At 38.7% G+C, this 16,524-nt stretch overlaps 1 protein-coding gene across 6 annotated transcripts in view; it reads right to left on the reverse strand.

Moving 5' to 3' along the window:
• Nucleotides 1–16,524, reverse strand: part of SFMBT2 (Scm like with four mbt domains 2) — a 220,138-nt gene that overhangs the window by 72,826 nt on the left and 130,788 nt on the right. For all 6 annotated transcript variants that reach the window (XM_036024478.1, XM_036024495.1, XM_036024501.1 and 3 more), the window contains exons 8-9: nt 13,083–13,184; nt 7,817–7,964 (exon numbers count right to left, since the gene is read on the reverse strand). In XM_036024478.1, coding sequence (XP_035880371.1) covers nt 7,817–7,964; nt 13,083–13,184 — 250 coding nt within the window. The remainder of the gene's footprint in view (nt 1–7,816; nt 7,965–13,082; nt 13,185–16,524) is intronic.

Here is a 16,524-nt window from a genome sequence, read left to right on the forward strand (position 1 = left end):
AAGTGCCGTGGAAAGGAAGTGGATGAGGGACGGGAGGGCTGCACGGAGGACGGCCTTAACGAGACGGTGAACAGCAGGTGTTGTGGAAGCAGACTGCGTGGCCACCCGGGGGAAGGGTGTGCCAGGAAGAGGGACCGCCAACTGCAACAGAAGAATTCTAGCAAAAGATCGCAAATTAGAAAGCTAACAAAATATCAGTTTTTCTAAATTGACCTATAAATCCAATGTCAATTAAAATCCAATGGACCTCTTTTAGAGCCATACAGATTGTCCAATTCATGCACAGTGATAACCAAGACAACTTGGAAAGGAAGAAAAAGTAGAAGGATTCACCTAATAGTTATCAAGACTTATTATAGAGTAAAATCACTTTTTAAAAGTGAGGCATTGGCACAGGGATGGACAGACAGACTGACGAGGCAGACTGAGCACAGGGCAAGGTTTATGCATGTAAAGGGGCTGGACGTGGGCCCCTGGGGGGCCGTGAACCAGGGAAGACACAGTAGACTGTTCAGCCAGTGATACTGAGACAACTGGTAAATCTGAAAATCCAATTCAATTCAAGCAAAAAAATTAAAATTAAAATTTTCTGACCTCAGGGCATAGAAACATTCCAAGTATTAACAGCTAAACATGAAAAACAAAACTGCAAGGCTTTTAAGGAAAATACAGAAGAACATCAGTGGGATGACTATCTAAAGACATCCAAACAACAATTAACATTTTTTAAAAAAGACATGCAAACAATTCATAAAGAAGGATGGATTCTGACTATATTATAATATATAATTAAATTATAATTTAATGTTTCAACAGAACATAAAACACCAATGAAAAAGGAAAAAAGACAAGCCACTGACTAGACCACTGTATTTGCGAAGTGCATTGTTGAGAGAGAAGTCACATTAGCCTATATAAATATTTATATAATTTTTTTAAATGGCAAAAAATATAATTGCCAACTCAAAGGAAATGCAAGTTGCTAACAAGCATGCAATGACCTGCTCAATGATGCTAGCAGTCGGGGCTCCCAAGTGAAACGGCGAGACCCACTTCACTCCCATCAGAGTGGCAGTGTCCAACAAGTGTGAGAGTCTCGCACAGCAGTCAAGATAATGCAGAATGGGAATGCTCAAACCCTACTGCCAAAATATAAACTAGTACAACGTGGTGAGCATTTGGCAACATCTAGGGAATGCCAGCAGTTCCACATTTAAGTAAATCCCCTAAAGGACCTCACACACTTGGGTACATGTACAAAGATGTACATTTGAGTGTTGTCTTCAAAAAAAGAAAACTGAAAATACCTAAAATGTCTAGCAATGAAATATGGATTTCAAAAATTATACTACATTCATAAAGCAGGTAAAATAAACAATCTACATGCACCAACATCAAAAAATATGAAGGGATACTAATGAATAAAAGTTAAAAAAAGACACATAGCATGATAACATTTATGGTACATATCAAATAAAATCTATTGCATGATGACTGTAATAAAAATGAGAGACTGATGCAGAGGTAGATTGAGAAACTAAAGTGGCCACACAGTAAAGCATAAAGTCTTTAGAAGGTGTCAGATGGGTCTAAAGGGTTAAGGAGAGAGGAAGGGACGGGGACAGAATGGGAGCAGGACTTGAATCCCTTCAACGCTCAAAGGATCTTTACCAGGAGCCACACACTATTCTAGTTACTGGGGAAGAACAGAGAACAAGACAGAAACCCCTGCTCTCACAGATCTTTCATTTCAGTGGAGACTGATTTTTTCAAAAAAGACAAAGAAGTAACATATATACCACTTATTTGCATTTTACATGACACAGAAGTTCAGTGGAGGAAAGCCAGGTAAGGAAGGCAGTAAAACCATTGGGGGTGGCAATTTGCGATTGATATTAAATAGGACAACCAAAATAGAGCACCTCAAAATATGACGCCTGAGTCAGGACTGAGAAAGAGGAAGAGTGGGCCAAGCAGAAGGAACAGTGAAGGCCGATGTCGTACAGAGGGGATGTGGGCCATGTTCCAGGAAGGTCAAGGAGGCCGGTGTGATGGAGCTGACTAGAGGCATCTTAGTAGACAAGGCCGGACAGGGAACTGGTGGGTAATGCAGGCCATCGTCATAACAGGGCCTTGGCCACTGAGTGAGATCTGAGCAGACAGAGGACGGACCAGTGTGACTGACATTTTAACAAGATCCATCTGACTGCTGTGTTGGGAGTAAACTGAGGAAAGCAGGAGGCCACTGCAAGGACCCAAGTGAGATTTAAAGGAGACCTGGACCAGGTGGTTGTGATGAGGCATAGTCAGATCCCGGAAATGTTGACAGGATTCATGGTGGATTAGATATGGTCAGGAATAGGGTCAAGGATGAGTCAGTCTTTGATTGTATCCATAATACTTTATTTCATTTTTAAAAAAATCTGAATAAAATATGGCAAAATGTTAGCAACTGGTCTATCAAGGTGGCAGGTCCATGAGTATGTGTTTATTTTCTGCCCCTTCCGGTATGTAGGAAATATAGTAGATCCAAAAAAATGGGCTGAGTTCATCAGCCAGTGTCTAGGAAAAGGGAATACCAATTAGGGTCCACTACTTTGCATCTTGATAATAATTAAAATACACCGTACTTCCTAAATTGTGTTCACAGTTTATGTGTCAATTAAGGTGGCCAACTAGTACAGACAAAGAGCTAAAATAGGCGATTTAGTTCAGCCTTCACTCAGATATCTTACAACAGAAATTAGATCCCCCTGAGTGGGATGTTTCTCCAATATCTCTACAACTAATCTTGGGCGTAATTTGCCATGGATGTTAGTGAAATAGTTTAAAAATAGCAAGTCAAGGTGGATACCCTATACACATTTTTGCCTAGTTGATTTATTCGTTTGATGGCTTTTTGTGCCTTGCACATTGAATTGTTGTTTACTGGGTTTAAACTAATGGGGTAAAACCTCTGCAGCTCTGGCCCTAGCCTAACAGAAGAGCATCTGCTCACACAAAGATAGCGCTGGAAAAATTCCTCCCCATTCTAGCTTACACTGCTTGTCCCCAAAGCGGGGGGACAGACTTTTTAAAAAACAGGAGTTCGAACCATCTAAGTAGGGGTCTACATTTCTGCACATTTCCTAGACCACTTGTTGTCTTTTATTTCATTGCCAGCTGCTTCCCACTGACTAGAGAATGAATGGGGTGTTGTTCTGCCATTGGGTAACACGTAATTGTAAAGCAGTGTTTATACTACTAACAGAAATCTAAATAATGTATTACACTCATGGAAAACATACACACAAGAAAACATCTAAACACTTCCCAGCATGTATAATAAATCTGACATACTCTCTTTATAAAGCTCAAAATTTAAGTTAAAAATAATAAACTTATTTTAAAGACAGTGTATACTTTCATACAGTAATAAAGCAAAGGATGGTGTTTGAAGAAACTCTACAGCATGGTTCCCAGCCCTGGTGTGACACAGAAGACATATAACAAATTACCTCAAAAGAAAACCATCAAATCACCATTAGGGAAATCACCACCACCTCCTCTAAACTGTAATTTATTTTAATTACAAATATAAACATATTCCACTCTCACAAAATGGTAAGGGAGCTCAATAAATGAAGTCGTGACTTTGTTTTATCTGCAAACACTTAGAAAATTATACCCGAGAATTGAAATTCTCCAAATGCTCTGACATCTAACCTAACCATTTCAGTCACAGAAAAGTCATGGTCAACTGACATCAGCTAACGCTCCACAAGGCCACTGAAATGCCCCAGAATTCCTGAGGATGGCTTTTGTGAAGACTCCAGTGAGAAACAACAGCAGTAAAGCATGGATTTGGTTATTTTTTTAAAAGCACTAAGTGCCCATCAGTAAATGAGTGGATCAAAAAATTATAGTACATTTACACAATTGAATACTACCCAGCAGAAAGAACCCCTACCCTTTGCGACAGCATGGATGGAACTGGAGAGCATTATGCTAAGTGAAATGCACCAGGTGGTGAGAGAAATATACCATATGATTTCACCTATAAGTGGAGCCTAATCAACAAAACAAACAAGCAAGCAAAATACAGCCAGAGACATTGAAATTAAGAACAAACTGAGAGTAACCAGAGGGGAGGAAGGTGGGAGGGGATAATGGAAGGAAAGGAGGGAAGGGTTTTCAGAAACATGTATAAAGGAGACACGGAGAAAACCAAAAGGAGGTAGAATCGAGAGTAGGAGGTGGAGATGGCTGGGGTGGAGGCAGGGCTGGGGGATAAATGGAGACAACTGTACTTGAACAACAATAACAACCAAAAAAAGCACTAGACTTGGGATCTTAAGATGGGGATTTTAAGCCAACTTCTACTTCAGGACTTGAAAACTTCAATACAACTGAGCCTCTGAAATGATTAGAGCTGATGAGATAATCTTTAAGATCCCCTTTAGTTATAAAAACCCTCTACTTTTAGTAATAGATGTTTATTTTTAATAGGTAATAACTTAGTTTAGATCAAAGAGAAAAAATAAAAATATTTTAAAGTATTCTGTTCAAAGGCTCACTCCCATCCTCACTTCCATCTGTCCTGCTCATCACCTCCATATTCTGAACCTCCACAGAAAATTCTGTTTTATTAGTTTCTTATGTAACCTTTCTGAATTTCTTCAGAGAAATGTGATCAAACACTAATACATATTCTTATTTAACTCTTTTCTAACAAAAAGGCATCCCACTATAACCTGTTGATCTTTATCACAGTGCATCTTGAGCGTTTCCCGTATCAGCACACAGAGATTTATTTCCCCATTCTTTTTAACGACTGCGCAGTTTTCATTATACGGTGTCTGAAATCTATTTAACCCACACAGATAGGCACTCAGATTTTTTCCCAGTGCTTTGGTATTATACATCCTGCTGCAAAGAACAAACTTTTAGGCATATTATCTGTATAGTGTATCTTTAGGAGAAATTTCCAGAAATAAAACTGCTGAGTCAATGGGTAAAATCCATTTATAATTTTAGTAAAATCTGCCAAAATGCCTTGGACACTGTTTGCACCTACCGGCATTCTCACCAGCAAATCTGAGAATTCTTGTTCCTCCACATGCTCATCAAAGCATAATTTCTTTTCCTTCTCTTTTGAATTTCTACTTCATCTTGCAAATACATGCCATCTCAGTAGGATTTTAACTCGCATTTCTCTTACTATGATGACTTTGCCTAAGAATCCTTGTGTTACTTTTAACTATGGACTATCTGTTGATATTTGGAAACCCTTTTCTGTAAGTTGCTGGTCTCTTTCTTACTGGCTTATCAATAAAATCTCTACTATTTCAAGATAATCAAGATAACAGTCTTGTGGCCAAACACAACCCTTACAGACTGCCAATGGATCCTTGACTAATGATATTGATCACTTCTTGAATGCTTTGTTAAAGAAAAGGGGAGTGGGGTTATCACTCAGATTTTCTTATTGGAAGGTACTAACCACTATACTCAATATTCTACATCTAATATATAATATTTATGGAAAAAAATTTTCTGTGATTTTGCAATAGATATGCTTAATTTTCAATAGGAGAAGAAATAGTTTGGAAACCTCATGAAGATAGTTTTATTTCATCAAATATCACAAACACTTGAGTGACAGAGAAGAAAAAGTAATAATCACTAAATGTTAGGTATGAAAAAGCTTAATATATTAAAACATTTAATATCCTAAATACATTGGTATAGTCATTTCATTGCACATTTTAAGAGTTCAGTACACTAATGTACAACAATTTTCTTAGTATCATGGAATGTAATCACCTAAACAAGCACACACATTTTCCTAGTAAATATTCAAGCAATGCCAAAAATCTCTTTTCTAAAAAATATTTTTATGAGTTTCAATTCATGAGTATATTTAAAAATTCTAAAAATGCTGGTAAACATTAAACTTCTACCATAATGAAATAATCAAGCAGCCAAAATGCACATATTAATACTTTTCCTTTTTTTCATTATGTAAGGAAATATCCAACCAATTTTTTAAAAAAAATTCTTAAATAGATTTTATTACTAATTACAAATTTGCAAATTCCTATTAAAGCACATTTTAGATACCTAGAAAAGGACTTCCTTCAATGACATGAAGCCCATCTGTGCACACGGTTTGATCATAGCCATTAAAAAGAAACTGAGGTGGCCTGAGGGGCTTTCAAACTCTGCCAGTGAGCTAATGCTAAAATTTACAATAGGAACAGACTTCTCTTATCTACCTCCACTATAGATTTTATCATGTAACACCTGTAGAGTCACTTTAAGGGATTATAAGAATACTTATGCATTTTTCCTTTTTTTAACTAAGTTTATTGGGGTGACATTGGTTAACAAGATTATACAGGTTTCAAGTGTACATTCCTAAGATACGTGATCTGTCTATTGCATTACGTGCCCACCACCCAAAGTCAAATCATTTTCTGTCACCATCTATTTCATTAGACTTCTGCCATTTCTTTGATTTTGCCAAGTACCTGTGGAATGCCATAGGTGTACCCCTTTGACAGCCCTGATATCTGAAGCACAGGGATTTAGCTAGGCATCATGAGTGCCGCAACAGAGGCAACAACCCCGGCATCACACGCGGGAGTCCTCTCACCACCGTGGGGAACAGGAGGGCGAGGCTTCCTGCCTGTGACTCTTTGTGAGTGGCTTTGGGCCGGTTACATAAACTCTCTGTGACCACGTTTCCTCATAGGGCAGTCCCTGTTTTGAGGATTAAATGAGTTAGGCACTTAAAACAACATAAACAATGTTACATAAGAAGTTCACCATGTTCTAATTAGACCTCATTCCATTACTGCACAACCTGCATATGAAGAATCAACAGATGAAACAGAAATATCCAAAAGCACCTCCTCCATGGGGATGAGCATGGAGGAAAAGCGAGGATAGAAGCTTAAGACACCCATGTCAGCGGAGTAGAGGCATGCCACGGAGGAGCTGGCAGTAACACAAGTTAAAGCTGGCACAGAGTACACAACAGCCACCAGGAAAACTGGAACTTATCCTGTGGGTGTCAGTTATCTCCCAGTGTGATCAACACGACACGTAAACCAGACCCTAGTGAGCTGAAAGGTTATCACAAAACCCCTGTAATTATTTGTGGTTATCTGTCAAAATCCCTCCATGAGTTTACTTTTCTAACCTCTTCCGATTTTCTCTTCTATTATTCCCTTTATTTTCTCCCCATCTTTTCTCCTTTTGCCTTGATACTTTCTTCCCTGACTAAACCTTAGACCTAAGGGACAACAAATCATGTTATTAAATTCACAGTGTGGTACATGGATCTCAATGTAAAAATTATTTTAGTGTAACCTGGTTCCCAATTTAATTATTTTAATGTATTACAGCATCAAACTGTTGAGTATCTGGGAGCAACTGGATTCTGAAGATATTTTAATTTATTGTAAATAAAAATATGAAGAAATTATTTATCAAAACTTTATCGTATTTTTCAAAGCTAGTTCATAGACACTCTCAAGTGTTTAACCTCGGTCACTTAGCAACACTGCACCCTCTGTCACTCCACAGCAGCAGCAAAGCCACTGATCGTTCGATCACCGAAGGGGGCTACACTTTACAGAAGTGGACTGAGAACCTCAAGGTCACATGACCCACCATGGAAGGGAGCTATAACTGACTCCGGCAGGAAGCTAACCATGAAACACACTATTTTTCCACTACTTCTGAATTATTTACAATGTAACTTTCTTTAGAGACAACTGGACACCCTCCAGAATCACCCCAACCCTGCACATTTTCACAGAATACAAACCTTTGGGAGGTGTGAGATTGACTCCATTTTTAAGGCACCACTGTACTGGTAAAATCCCCAAGGAATCCGCATGGCACAGCATTGAGAGTTTACTAGGTTCTGGTCTTAGGTCATCAATAGTCACTTGGAAAAAATGATTATTAAAAACCTGAAAGAGAAAACCAACACAGGCAATGGTAAATTCCCTGGGATTACATACAAGGCTAGTAATGAAATACTGGCATAGCTTCCAAACACAATCAATACATTTCATCAAAATGGTTTGACCACAAACTGGCATTCCAATGTGTATTACTACACTGATCCAGTTGCTGAAAGTTAGAGTTGATCACTGTAGTCACATTAATGAAAAGTAAACAAGTAAGAATACACAGCAGAGAGAGTGACATGTAAACCAATAGTCATAGCCAAAGGACAAACACACTGCTGAAGACGGACAAAGCCAGGCCTAGGCAAAGCCAGGACGGGCACTGAAAGGTCCGACTGGTTTCTCCACATCCACAGCAGCAACACAAGTTCTCTCACCCGGTCATTCAAGAGCCTCCAAGGTCTGGCCTGGAGATTCCTTGTCTCCTCTAGTCTCATGTATCACTCACCTTATTACTGCCCCACTGCTCCACCCTCCAGCCCAAGAGGAAATCATTCCTGCCAGACCTGCCCTTACCTGGCGCTCTCACAATCTAACAGCCAACTCCATTGTCAGTCTGTCAACTCACAGTGTATTATCTTAGGCCCATCCTGAAAGTCACTGCTGCTGGGACGTTTTCCCAACCATTCCAAGGGAACACAGGGCCCTTGCTCTGTGCCCCCAAATCATCAGGCTCATATCTCTGAACTGAAAACCTATCTGCCCCACTGTGGATGGACACCACATCTGTCTCCCCCAACAGATGCCAAGTGCTTTGGGGACTGTGGCCTCTTCGTCCCTCATCAAAGTATTCCCACCATGCAGAGAAAATGCCTTGTACACAGAAAGTGGATAATCACCCACTGGATATAAGGGGAAAAAGAAGTCCATGAAGCAATAGGAACAAAGCGTGTTAACAGAAAAAGCAGGATGCAAAAATCAGGTGAACCCCAACAGTGAAAAGCATGACGGAATTTAAGAACCAAGTATGTAAAACACATGTGGGGTAGGGGGAGAGCAGAGGGTCAACAGCACTTTCCCAACCCAACAGAAGTCAGCCAGTCTTTCTTAGGAAACCTTGACACTCTTCCTGAGCTCTGATTCCTGATTCCTTTATTTACAAAATATTTTCTGAAAGCAATCTAGTTCAAAGATAAGCAGAAGGGTAAACTCACTTAAGTAGTTCTTGATGTTAATTCCAGTAAATAGAATTCTGCTGCCTGAGTTTTGCAAAGGATCAAACATCACCCTCCCAGGGAGGCTTTCCCTGACAACCCTATGTAAAATTACACCTTCCCTTCTTCCACCAACACTCCATTAGTCCCTTCCCTGATGCATCTTTCTCCTTTTCATGTTACATGTAACATACTGTATTTGTTTACTTATTACTTCAGAGAAAAGCTAAATGATTCAAAAACACTGGTCCATCTGGAAAACACACAGGTCTTGAACTGAAGTCTGGAGCATTTAACCAACTTGCCCAAGACTGTGCAGCTCAGAGCTAACAGAAACAGAAACAGAACCAAGACTTCTAATTCCAGTATACTTTGCTCTAAACAATGCAATATATTCCACACAGATGATATTTTCAACAGCACCATCATCTGTTAATATGTCACTGTTTTGGAACACCAAAAACATAATCCCACTGTATGAGGGTTGGTCATACAATACTGGATTTGCTACATGTATATCTATTTTCTTGTCTATTTGCTTTAATGTTATTTATTTCTTTAACAGTTATGCCAATAAGAAAAAGCCCCAAGGAAAATAAAAATGAAAGTTTCATTATGATGAGTAATAACAGCATAGTGCATTATATACTCAAACATTTTTCCAGGATTCAGAGAAACATATTTACTTATAAATACCTTCTACGTGAAGATTATTCTGATACTTTGCTACATGTAGATAAGTGCTGAACCTGGGGAGGTGCTCATCCAAGTTCATGCATTACATAACACACAGCCAATAGAGAAGGGGGTAAGAAAGAATGATTTCAGTATTTTATCTTTGGCACAAAGAGTGAGAAATACAAAAATGAAAATGTATCTTAAAAATCAGAAAAAATATCCTCCCACCCCTCAGCTCCAAGAAAATTATTTAGGGAGCAACGTGCTTTATTGTGGAAACCAAACTACTGACACTGGAACTCTTCCAACAGGACAAAGATATTCAGGCTCAAACTAATTATAATTAGTATGTCACATCCTAGTGTTATTTTTATATATAAACATATACATATATGTATTATATGTGTGTGTGCATGCACATGTATGTATATGTGTGTACACACAATAGTTTTACATGTATGTGTGTGTGTACACACATATATAGATAAAACTACTTAAAGTCACAAAAATGTGAGAGTCCACCACAGAAAGGCTAAGCATATCTGCATTTCTGGCTTTAAAAAAAAATTAATTCCAAGTACAAGCTGACACCATAGCCTCAGAATGAGGACAAGGTGCAATATATATCCTGATAAATGGGAGGCTAGCATCACTATATCACCTGCTGCTTGAACAAAGGGAAATTCTGGTCAGGTTTCAACGAGATTTCACTCCTTAGTTTTCCACAAATGTGCAACAACCAGAATGCCATGATAAAGAACCCCGAAGGCTGTTTCAAATAAAGAGGTTTTTAATGGATGGTGTATGAACATGACAGCATGCATTTCAACCCTGAGACGATCACTCAAAGAGGAAATCAATATTTTTCTCATACGTAGTTATTCTTTAAATAAATTACAGTAACAGTTGCAGAAATAATTTATGTTCATTAAAAGAAAAATACTTCAGGAAAAAAAGACATTTCATTATCATAACCATTTTCCATATTCTGTAATACACTGTCACTACTATATTTGTCAAATTTTAACAAATCATAAATGTTAAAAGAGTACAACTCAAATAACTTTAAAACACTCATTACTTCATTAACAAATCCAGTCTCAGAAAGAGGAAATTAAAATGAAATTAACTTTTCTTAATGTTTTCAACTTCATAAAATTTAGAAATCATTCTGTGATACCCAAAAGGATCACATTCCAGGACCACACATCTGGAGATCACGCGTTTCACATCATTGTCCTCTGGTTGAAAAGTCCTGCTCTACCTTGCTTCTGGGGTGCCTCAGGCATGTGACAGTTACCGAGGCCACTGAGGACACATATGATCACACCCCAACCACAAATTGAGTCGCTCTGCCACGTGAAGTAACATCAAAGACACATCTTTGTTTTTACTTCTAAGGTCAAATATATTCTTGTGTTAGGGACAGAAAGAACAAATAGACCCAATTAATTTCTTTATAATAATTTGGAGTATATTTCTTTGGAAAAGTACTTCACTGATCAAGACTCTCAGAAAAAAAAATGCACAAAGTAGTCCTTTCTTTGAGCTGCCTGCAATAATGAAATGCAGAAGTCCACAGCAGATAAACAATCAAGTTTTTAAAATAATTCCAAATCAAAATACAATTTTTTTATCTCTTCCTTTTGGATCACAGATTTCGAGATAGACCATTTATTTCTCCATAGGAACCAAATGCAGTCTGATCAGCACAGGTGGTAAATGTTTCCAAAATAGAAAGGCAAATAAAAGATGACAATAAATGTACAATTAGAGGTATCCTGTTGGATCAGGAAAGCATCCCTTTCAGCTTCAGAGGGACTGACATCTCGAATCACTGCAGTCTACCTTCATCATCCTTTCCACACAATATTTTCATTTTGGAAGTTGTATATGCACAGGAAGCCCATGGAAAACTCAGCAACATGCATGGCTTTAAAGGGAAAATGACACACTTCCTTTCTCTCTTTTGTGGTTACGTTGAAAATATAGTGTGTTGAACGGTTCACTGGGTTTTTGATGCCAGTTGGAGGACTGGCCCTTGCTAAAATGGGTGATGTGTATCTTCCATTAACCACCACAGCACTTAGTAAGAAACAAACTTAAAATTCAGTTCTAAAACAATCAGGTATTATGTTTCACCAGCTAACAAGGTAAGATAACTCAATAGTTCTCTCGGACTCCCAGATGCCTGTGGAATGCTTGTTTCCAGGAAGGTAACTGGGATAATACGGTACTCATAAATGGGACCAAAGGTCCGGGTGAACATAGGTAATATTTTACTGAGCATTCACATGTGCCATGCACTGTGTCAGGTACTTCATACATGATCCCTCACTTCTTTCAATGACATGAAGTGGACAATATGGCACCTACTGTATAGGTATAAAAACGAAGGCTCTTAAAATATGAGTAATTTACTAAGCTAGTGACTAGCAAAACTGGTTGGGATTTATCTGCAAAGTCATTTGTTTAGACTAAAACATTATGTCCCCAAGGAATTAAAGCATCAAACATTACTTTGCTGAGACTTGGGTTTGAATCCATGGAATTGACTTTTGAACCATTAACTACATTTCCCATGAAATTTGTCAAAGGTCGTTAAATAAAATAGACATTTGTTTAAGAGTGCTAAGTTTGTTGGTTTCTTCCACCATTTATAAGACATACTTAAGGTAAAAACATACTCCAGCTATTACCATAGCTGGCTTCATTGAGATTTCTTTGATGGAGAAAGGAAATTATAATCGTAAAAGCCTCTTAGACCATAATAAAAATCACTTTATATGAAAAAGTAATTTCACTTTAAATCTACAAATCTCAGAAGCACAATTTTCCCTATAGTCAATGAAAGCACATGTTTACAAGGAAGTAGCCAGGCTGACACACTGGCACTGGGAACTTGCTGTTCACCATTTTCAGGTATTTCTGAGCTATAAATAGATCATATTAACTACTATCAGGCAGGAGGGACAAGCGCACTGCAAATTCACAGCCATGCAGTCCCTCACGGGCACGAGTGTCCACATAGGGTACTGTCGGAAGACAAGTGAAACTTACCCGTCCATCATAAGAGGGAACATCTGATTAGACCCACTCTATGCTACCAGTGACAAGGAGAGAGCTTCAAATAGCACTGGCCACAGGAGAAGGCAATCCACCTTAGGTTTACTTGGCAGAGTGGCATGTCCTTGTACATGCATATTTCATCTGGTTGGCTTTGAGCAGAAAGACTTATTTGATCCACTCTGGAGGCTGAGGTGAGGCGCAAGGGAAGGAAACTCACCTTGGTCACTGATGCAGGACAGATATGAAAGGGCTCACTCATATTCACTGTTTCTAGCTTCATCCCAACTGTGAAGAAATGGCTTCGTAAATCTGCATGATCCTGCAGGGAAAAGGGTACAAATATTCAATGTGCCGGTACTGTAAATTAGCTCAGTGACTGTCTGAATGCTACCCTTGAACATTTAATTGGGCAACCGAAATCGGATTGAAATAATTAACCCTCCCCATTTCAAATTTCTAATCATTACGAGACACTGCGGATTTAATTATTTTTCTGCAAGCTAAATTGCTTTTCCAAGAGAGGAAACAAGCCTTTGTGGTCATGCTTAAATTTACATGAAGCAAAAAAAAATTCACGTTGCACTGCTTTGATCTTGTTCGGCACTATAAACGAAGCACAGCAGAGTAAGAGAGGCAATCAGTCATCTGAAGCACAGCAGGAGCATCTTCAGAAGACGTGGCCTCTGGTCACTGGGCTTACTTCACAGGGCTTCAGTGTGTACCTCGTGTGTGACACTGCTTGTCTCCATGTCCCATGTGTAAGAGCACACGGCTTACCAATCACTGGTGGTGAGCTGATGATCTTGGAGACGTGTGCACACGAGGGTCCAAAAGAGCCCTGCAGACAATCAGACCCTGACTCTTGCTCAGTAAAGATGAGCGATGCCCCCAGTTGAATAGGTGTCTGGCAGTTTTATAACCCACTCACAGCCACCTTATGTGTGCAAGGTGGAGCTTTCCTGCTTTCTCAAGAAAACAAATTTCAATACCCACTTCAGCTATACAGCATTAAATGAAGCTGGTTAGACTCCAGATACCAGGATTTATCTTGCTGAGATGGAGGTCACCTCATAACTCGGTCTCTATAAACAGTAGTGGCCAAATAAATGAATGTATTGAAGACTGCCCCTGAGGAAATAATAGCTGCAAATAAATCCCTCTATTTCCAAGTACATCAATTGGGTGAGAAGTACCAAAATACCTGGGGATCTACCACTTTCTTTTATCTGCAAATCTAAAGTGGCTCTTTAATTAATTCAATGATGCATTCTACATCTGATGATTGCTAAGAGCCCCGCCAGGCTGTGCCTGCTCCCCCAGCAAAAGCTAGCCAATTCAGCGGGTGCACAAGAAGACTGAAGAAAAGGAATTGCTTACACAATTCTCTACCACTCTGCTGCTTTACAGAATGTGACCACCTACAGAACCACAAAGACCCTCTCATTTCTCATGTCACCACAGCAGCCTGCAAAGGTCTTATAACCAAAGTGTTGGGTGTGGCTAAAGCAAATAGCACCACATCCAGAATGAGAAGGGTTGTAGTCAAAGTGCAATGACTCATATGACAAAAACCCACTGAAAGAACTGGCCCACTTTAAACCTTTATCAATTCCTTAAGAATTTACAGTCATCACTATAAAAATTTTACACATAGGGAAAAACACAAGGAAATATTACTCTTAGCTGCAGGAGGTGATTTTAATTGAAAAATAGAGCATTTATTTTTAAAGGGGAAGCTGGGTCCAGAAAACAAATTAAAAAAGAAACGGTATAGAGAGTTTAATGTATATTAATACACATCAACCTTAATGCCAAGGTAAAGCCAGAAACCACCGGTGTTGAGACCAAAGTAGTACATTGAAAATGACTGACTGACTGACTTCTGAATTAAAGAGTTGAAAGTTGACATTCCTATCAGACATCAGTGCCTCCCAGCATCTCACTATCAGTGGAAATTGAGGCACATTAGTGGATTTTGCAGATATTTTTCTCTTTTAAGCACAAAACCCTTTAACCTTTTGAAAAGACAAATTATTATACAACTATAATGCAATAAAACTTTGTCTGAATATACTCAACACATTTAAGCAGTCATTATACTTTTTCACAATACAGAAATGTCCTCATGTACTAATGATACATTTCTAACTCTAATAAACTGCCCAGATGAATGTAATATTTTCGCAGACATTCTTCTGTTCCCTTCTCTGCTGCAGTGGAAGTTCCCTCTCACTACTCACAGCTACAAGGCTACACATTCTTGGGATGTGGTTCACCAATAACAGAAAACTTGTAAGTGCTTCCATCACCAGAGCTGTCCTTGCAATTTCCATATCTCATCTGTTCTCCTGTTGGCTTCTCCTTTGTGTTTTTGTAAGGGTATCCTGACAGTAGCAGGGTTGACCCCGTGACCCCCAGACACTCTCTATATCTCAGGTTTTCAGTTTGACCTTGACCACTGACTCGAAACTTTCAGCCAAATCTACAACTATCTTGTATCTGTGCTCAGAGCCCCACAGAAAGGTCTCTCAATTACAGCTCCCAATGCTGTGCTGAAAACTCTGAGGTGCCCAGGAATCCTGCACTAATAGTTGTCCTTTAACTGCTGCTTTATTTTATTCTAAGTTGTCTAGTGGGACCAGGTAATAGCTGCCTTTCCTTTGAAATAAAGCATAAAGGCTTGGGACAGCAATTTGCTTCTTAGGTAATCTCCTTTCAGGGCTGCAGATTACATTATAAACACTTGTTATTAACAATTTCAGTATATTCTGCATCAAATGGTATCTCTAGGTTAGGAGGGGATCACTGTGCAGATATCACATGCTCTCTTCCTTCTTTCCTAGAGGGTCTGTGTGTTTGTTTTGTCAACCACTGAACATCTCTCCCTCTCTGCTCATCCATAAAAAATACCTTTCACATCAAAATAATACATGGCCATAGGTGAGATGAAAATAAAATATTAACAACATTAAAAGTTTTAAACAGTATAGATAGCCCTAGCTGGTGTGGCTCAGTAGATTGAGTGCTGGCCTGCAAACCAAAGGGTCACCAGTTTGATTCCCAGTCACAGCACATGCCTGGGTTGCAGGTCAGGTCCCCAGTAAGGGGTGCACAAGAAGCAACCACACATTGATGTTTCTCTTTCTCCCTCCCTTCTCCTCTCTAAAAATAAGTAAATAAAAGTTTTAAAAAAATAAATAAACAGTATAGATATTGTTGACAATATTTTGTCCTGATATTAAAATATTTTTAAATAACTTAAAAATAATGCTTAGTGAGAAAAGATTAGGAAGAACCTTCCTTCTGTCGATTATAGCTCAGATTTCCAAGATCTTAAATTATTTCGACTAGGTTTCCATTGCAAGCAGAGAAACTTCTTACTTGTGGAAATGCATCTGTTTTAGTCCCAAACTATGTGAAAACTCTTAACCCCACTTGTTGAATACACTGGAAAACGAAGTCAGGCATTTTTGAGAGGCAGCTGCATCCAAACATAGGTACTTATATTCTAGCCCCAAATATTCATATTTAGCTATAATTTCTTATTAAATTTGAATTCCAAATAACAGAAATTATTTTGGAAACTATAAAATGCATTCCTGTATCCTCAGCACTAACATCCACTTCCTTAAGGGCACTTTTTAATATGCATTAAAAAA

This window comes from Phyllostomus discolor, chromosome 1, assembly GCF_004126475.2.
Source record: "Phyllostomus discolor isolate MPI-MPIP mPhyDis1 chromosome 1, mPhyDis1.pri.v3, whole genome shotgun sequence".
NCBI classification, from domain to species: Eukaryota; Metazoa; Chordata; class Mammalia; order Chiroptera; family Phyllostomidae; genus Phyllostomus; species Phyllostomus discolor.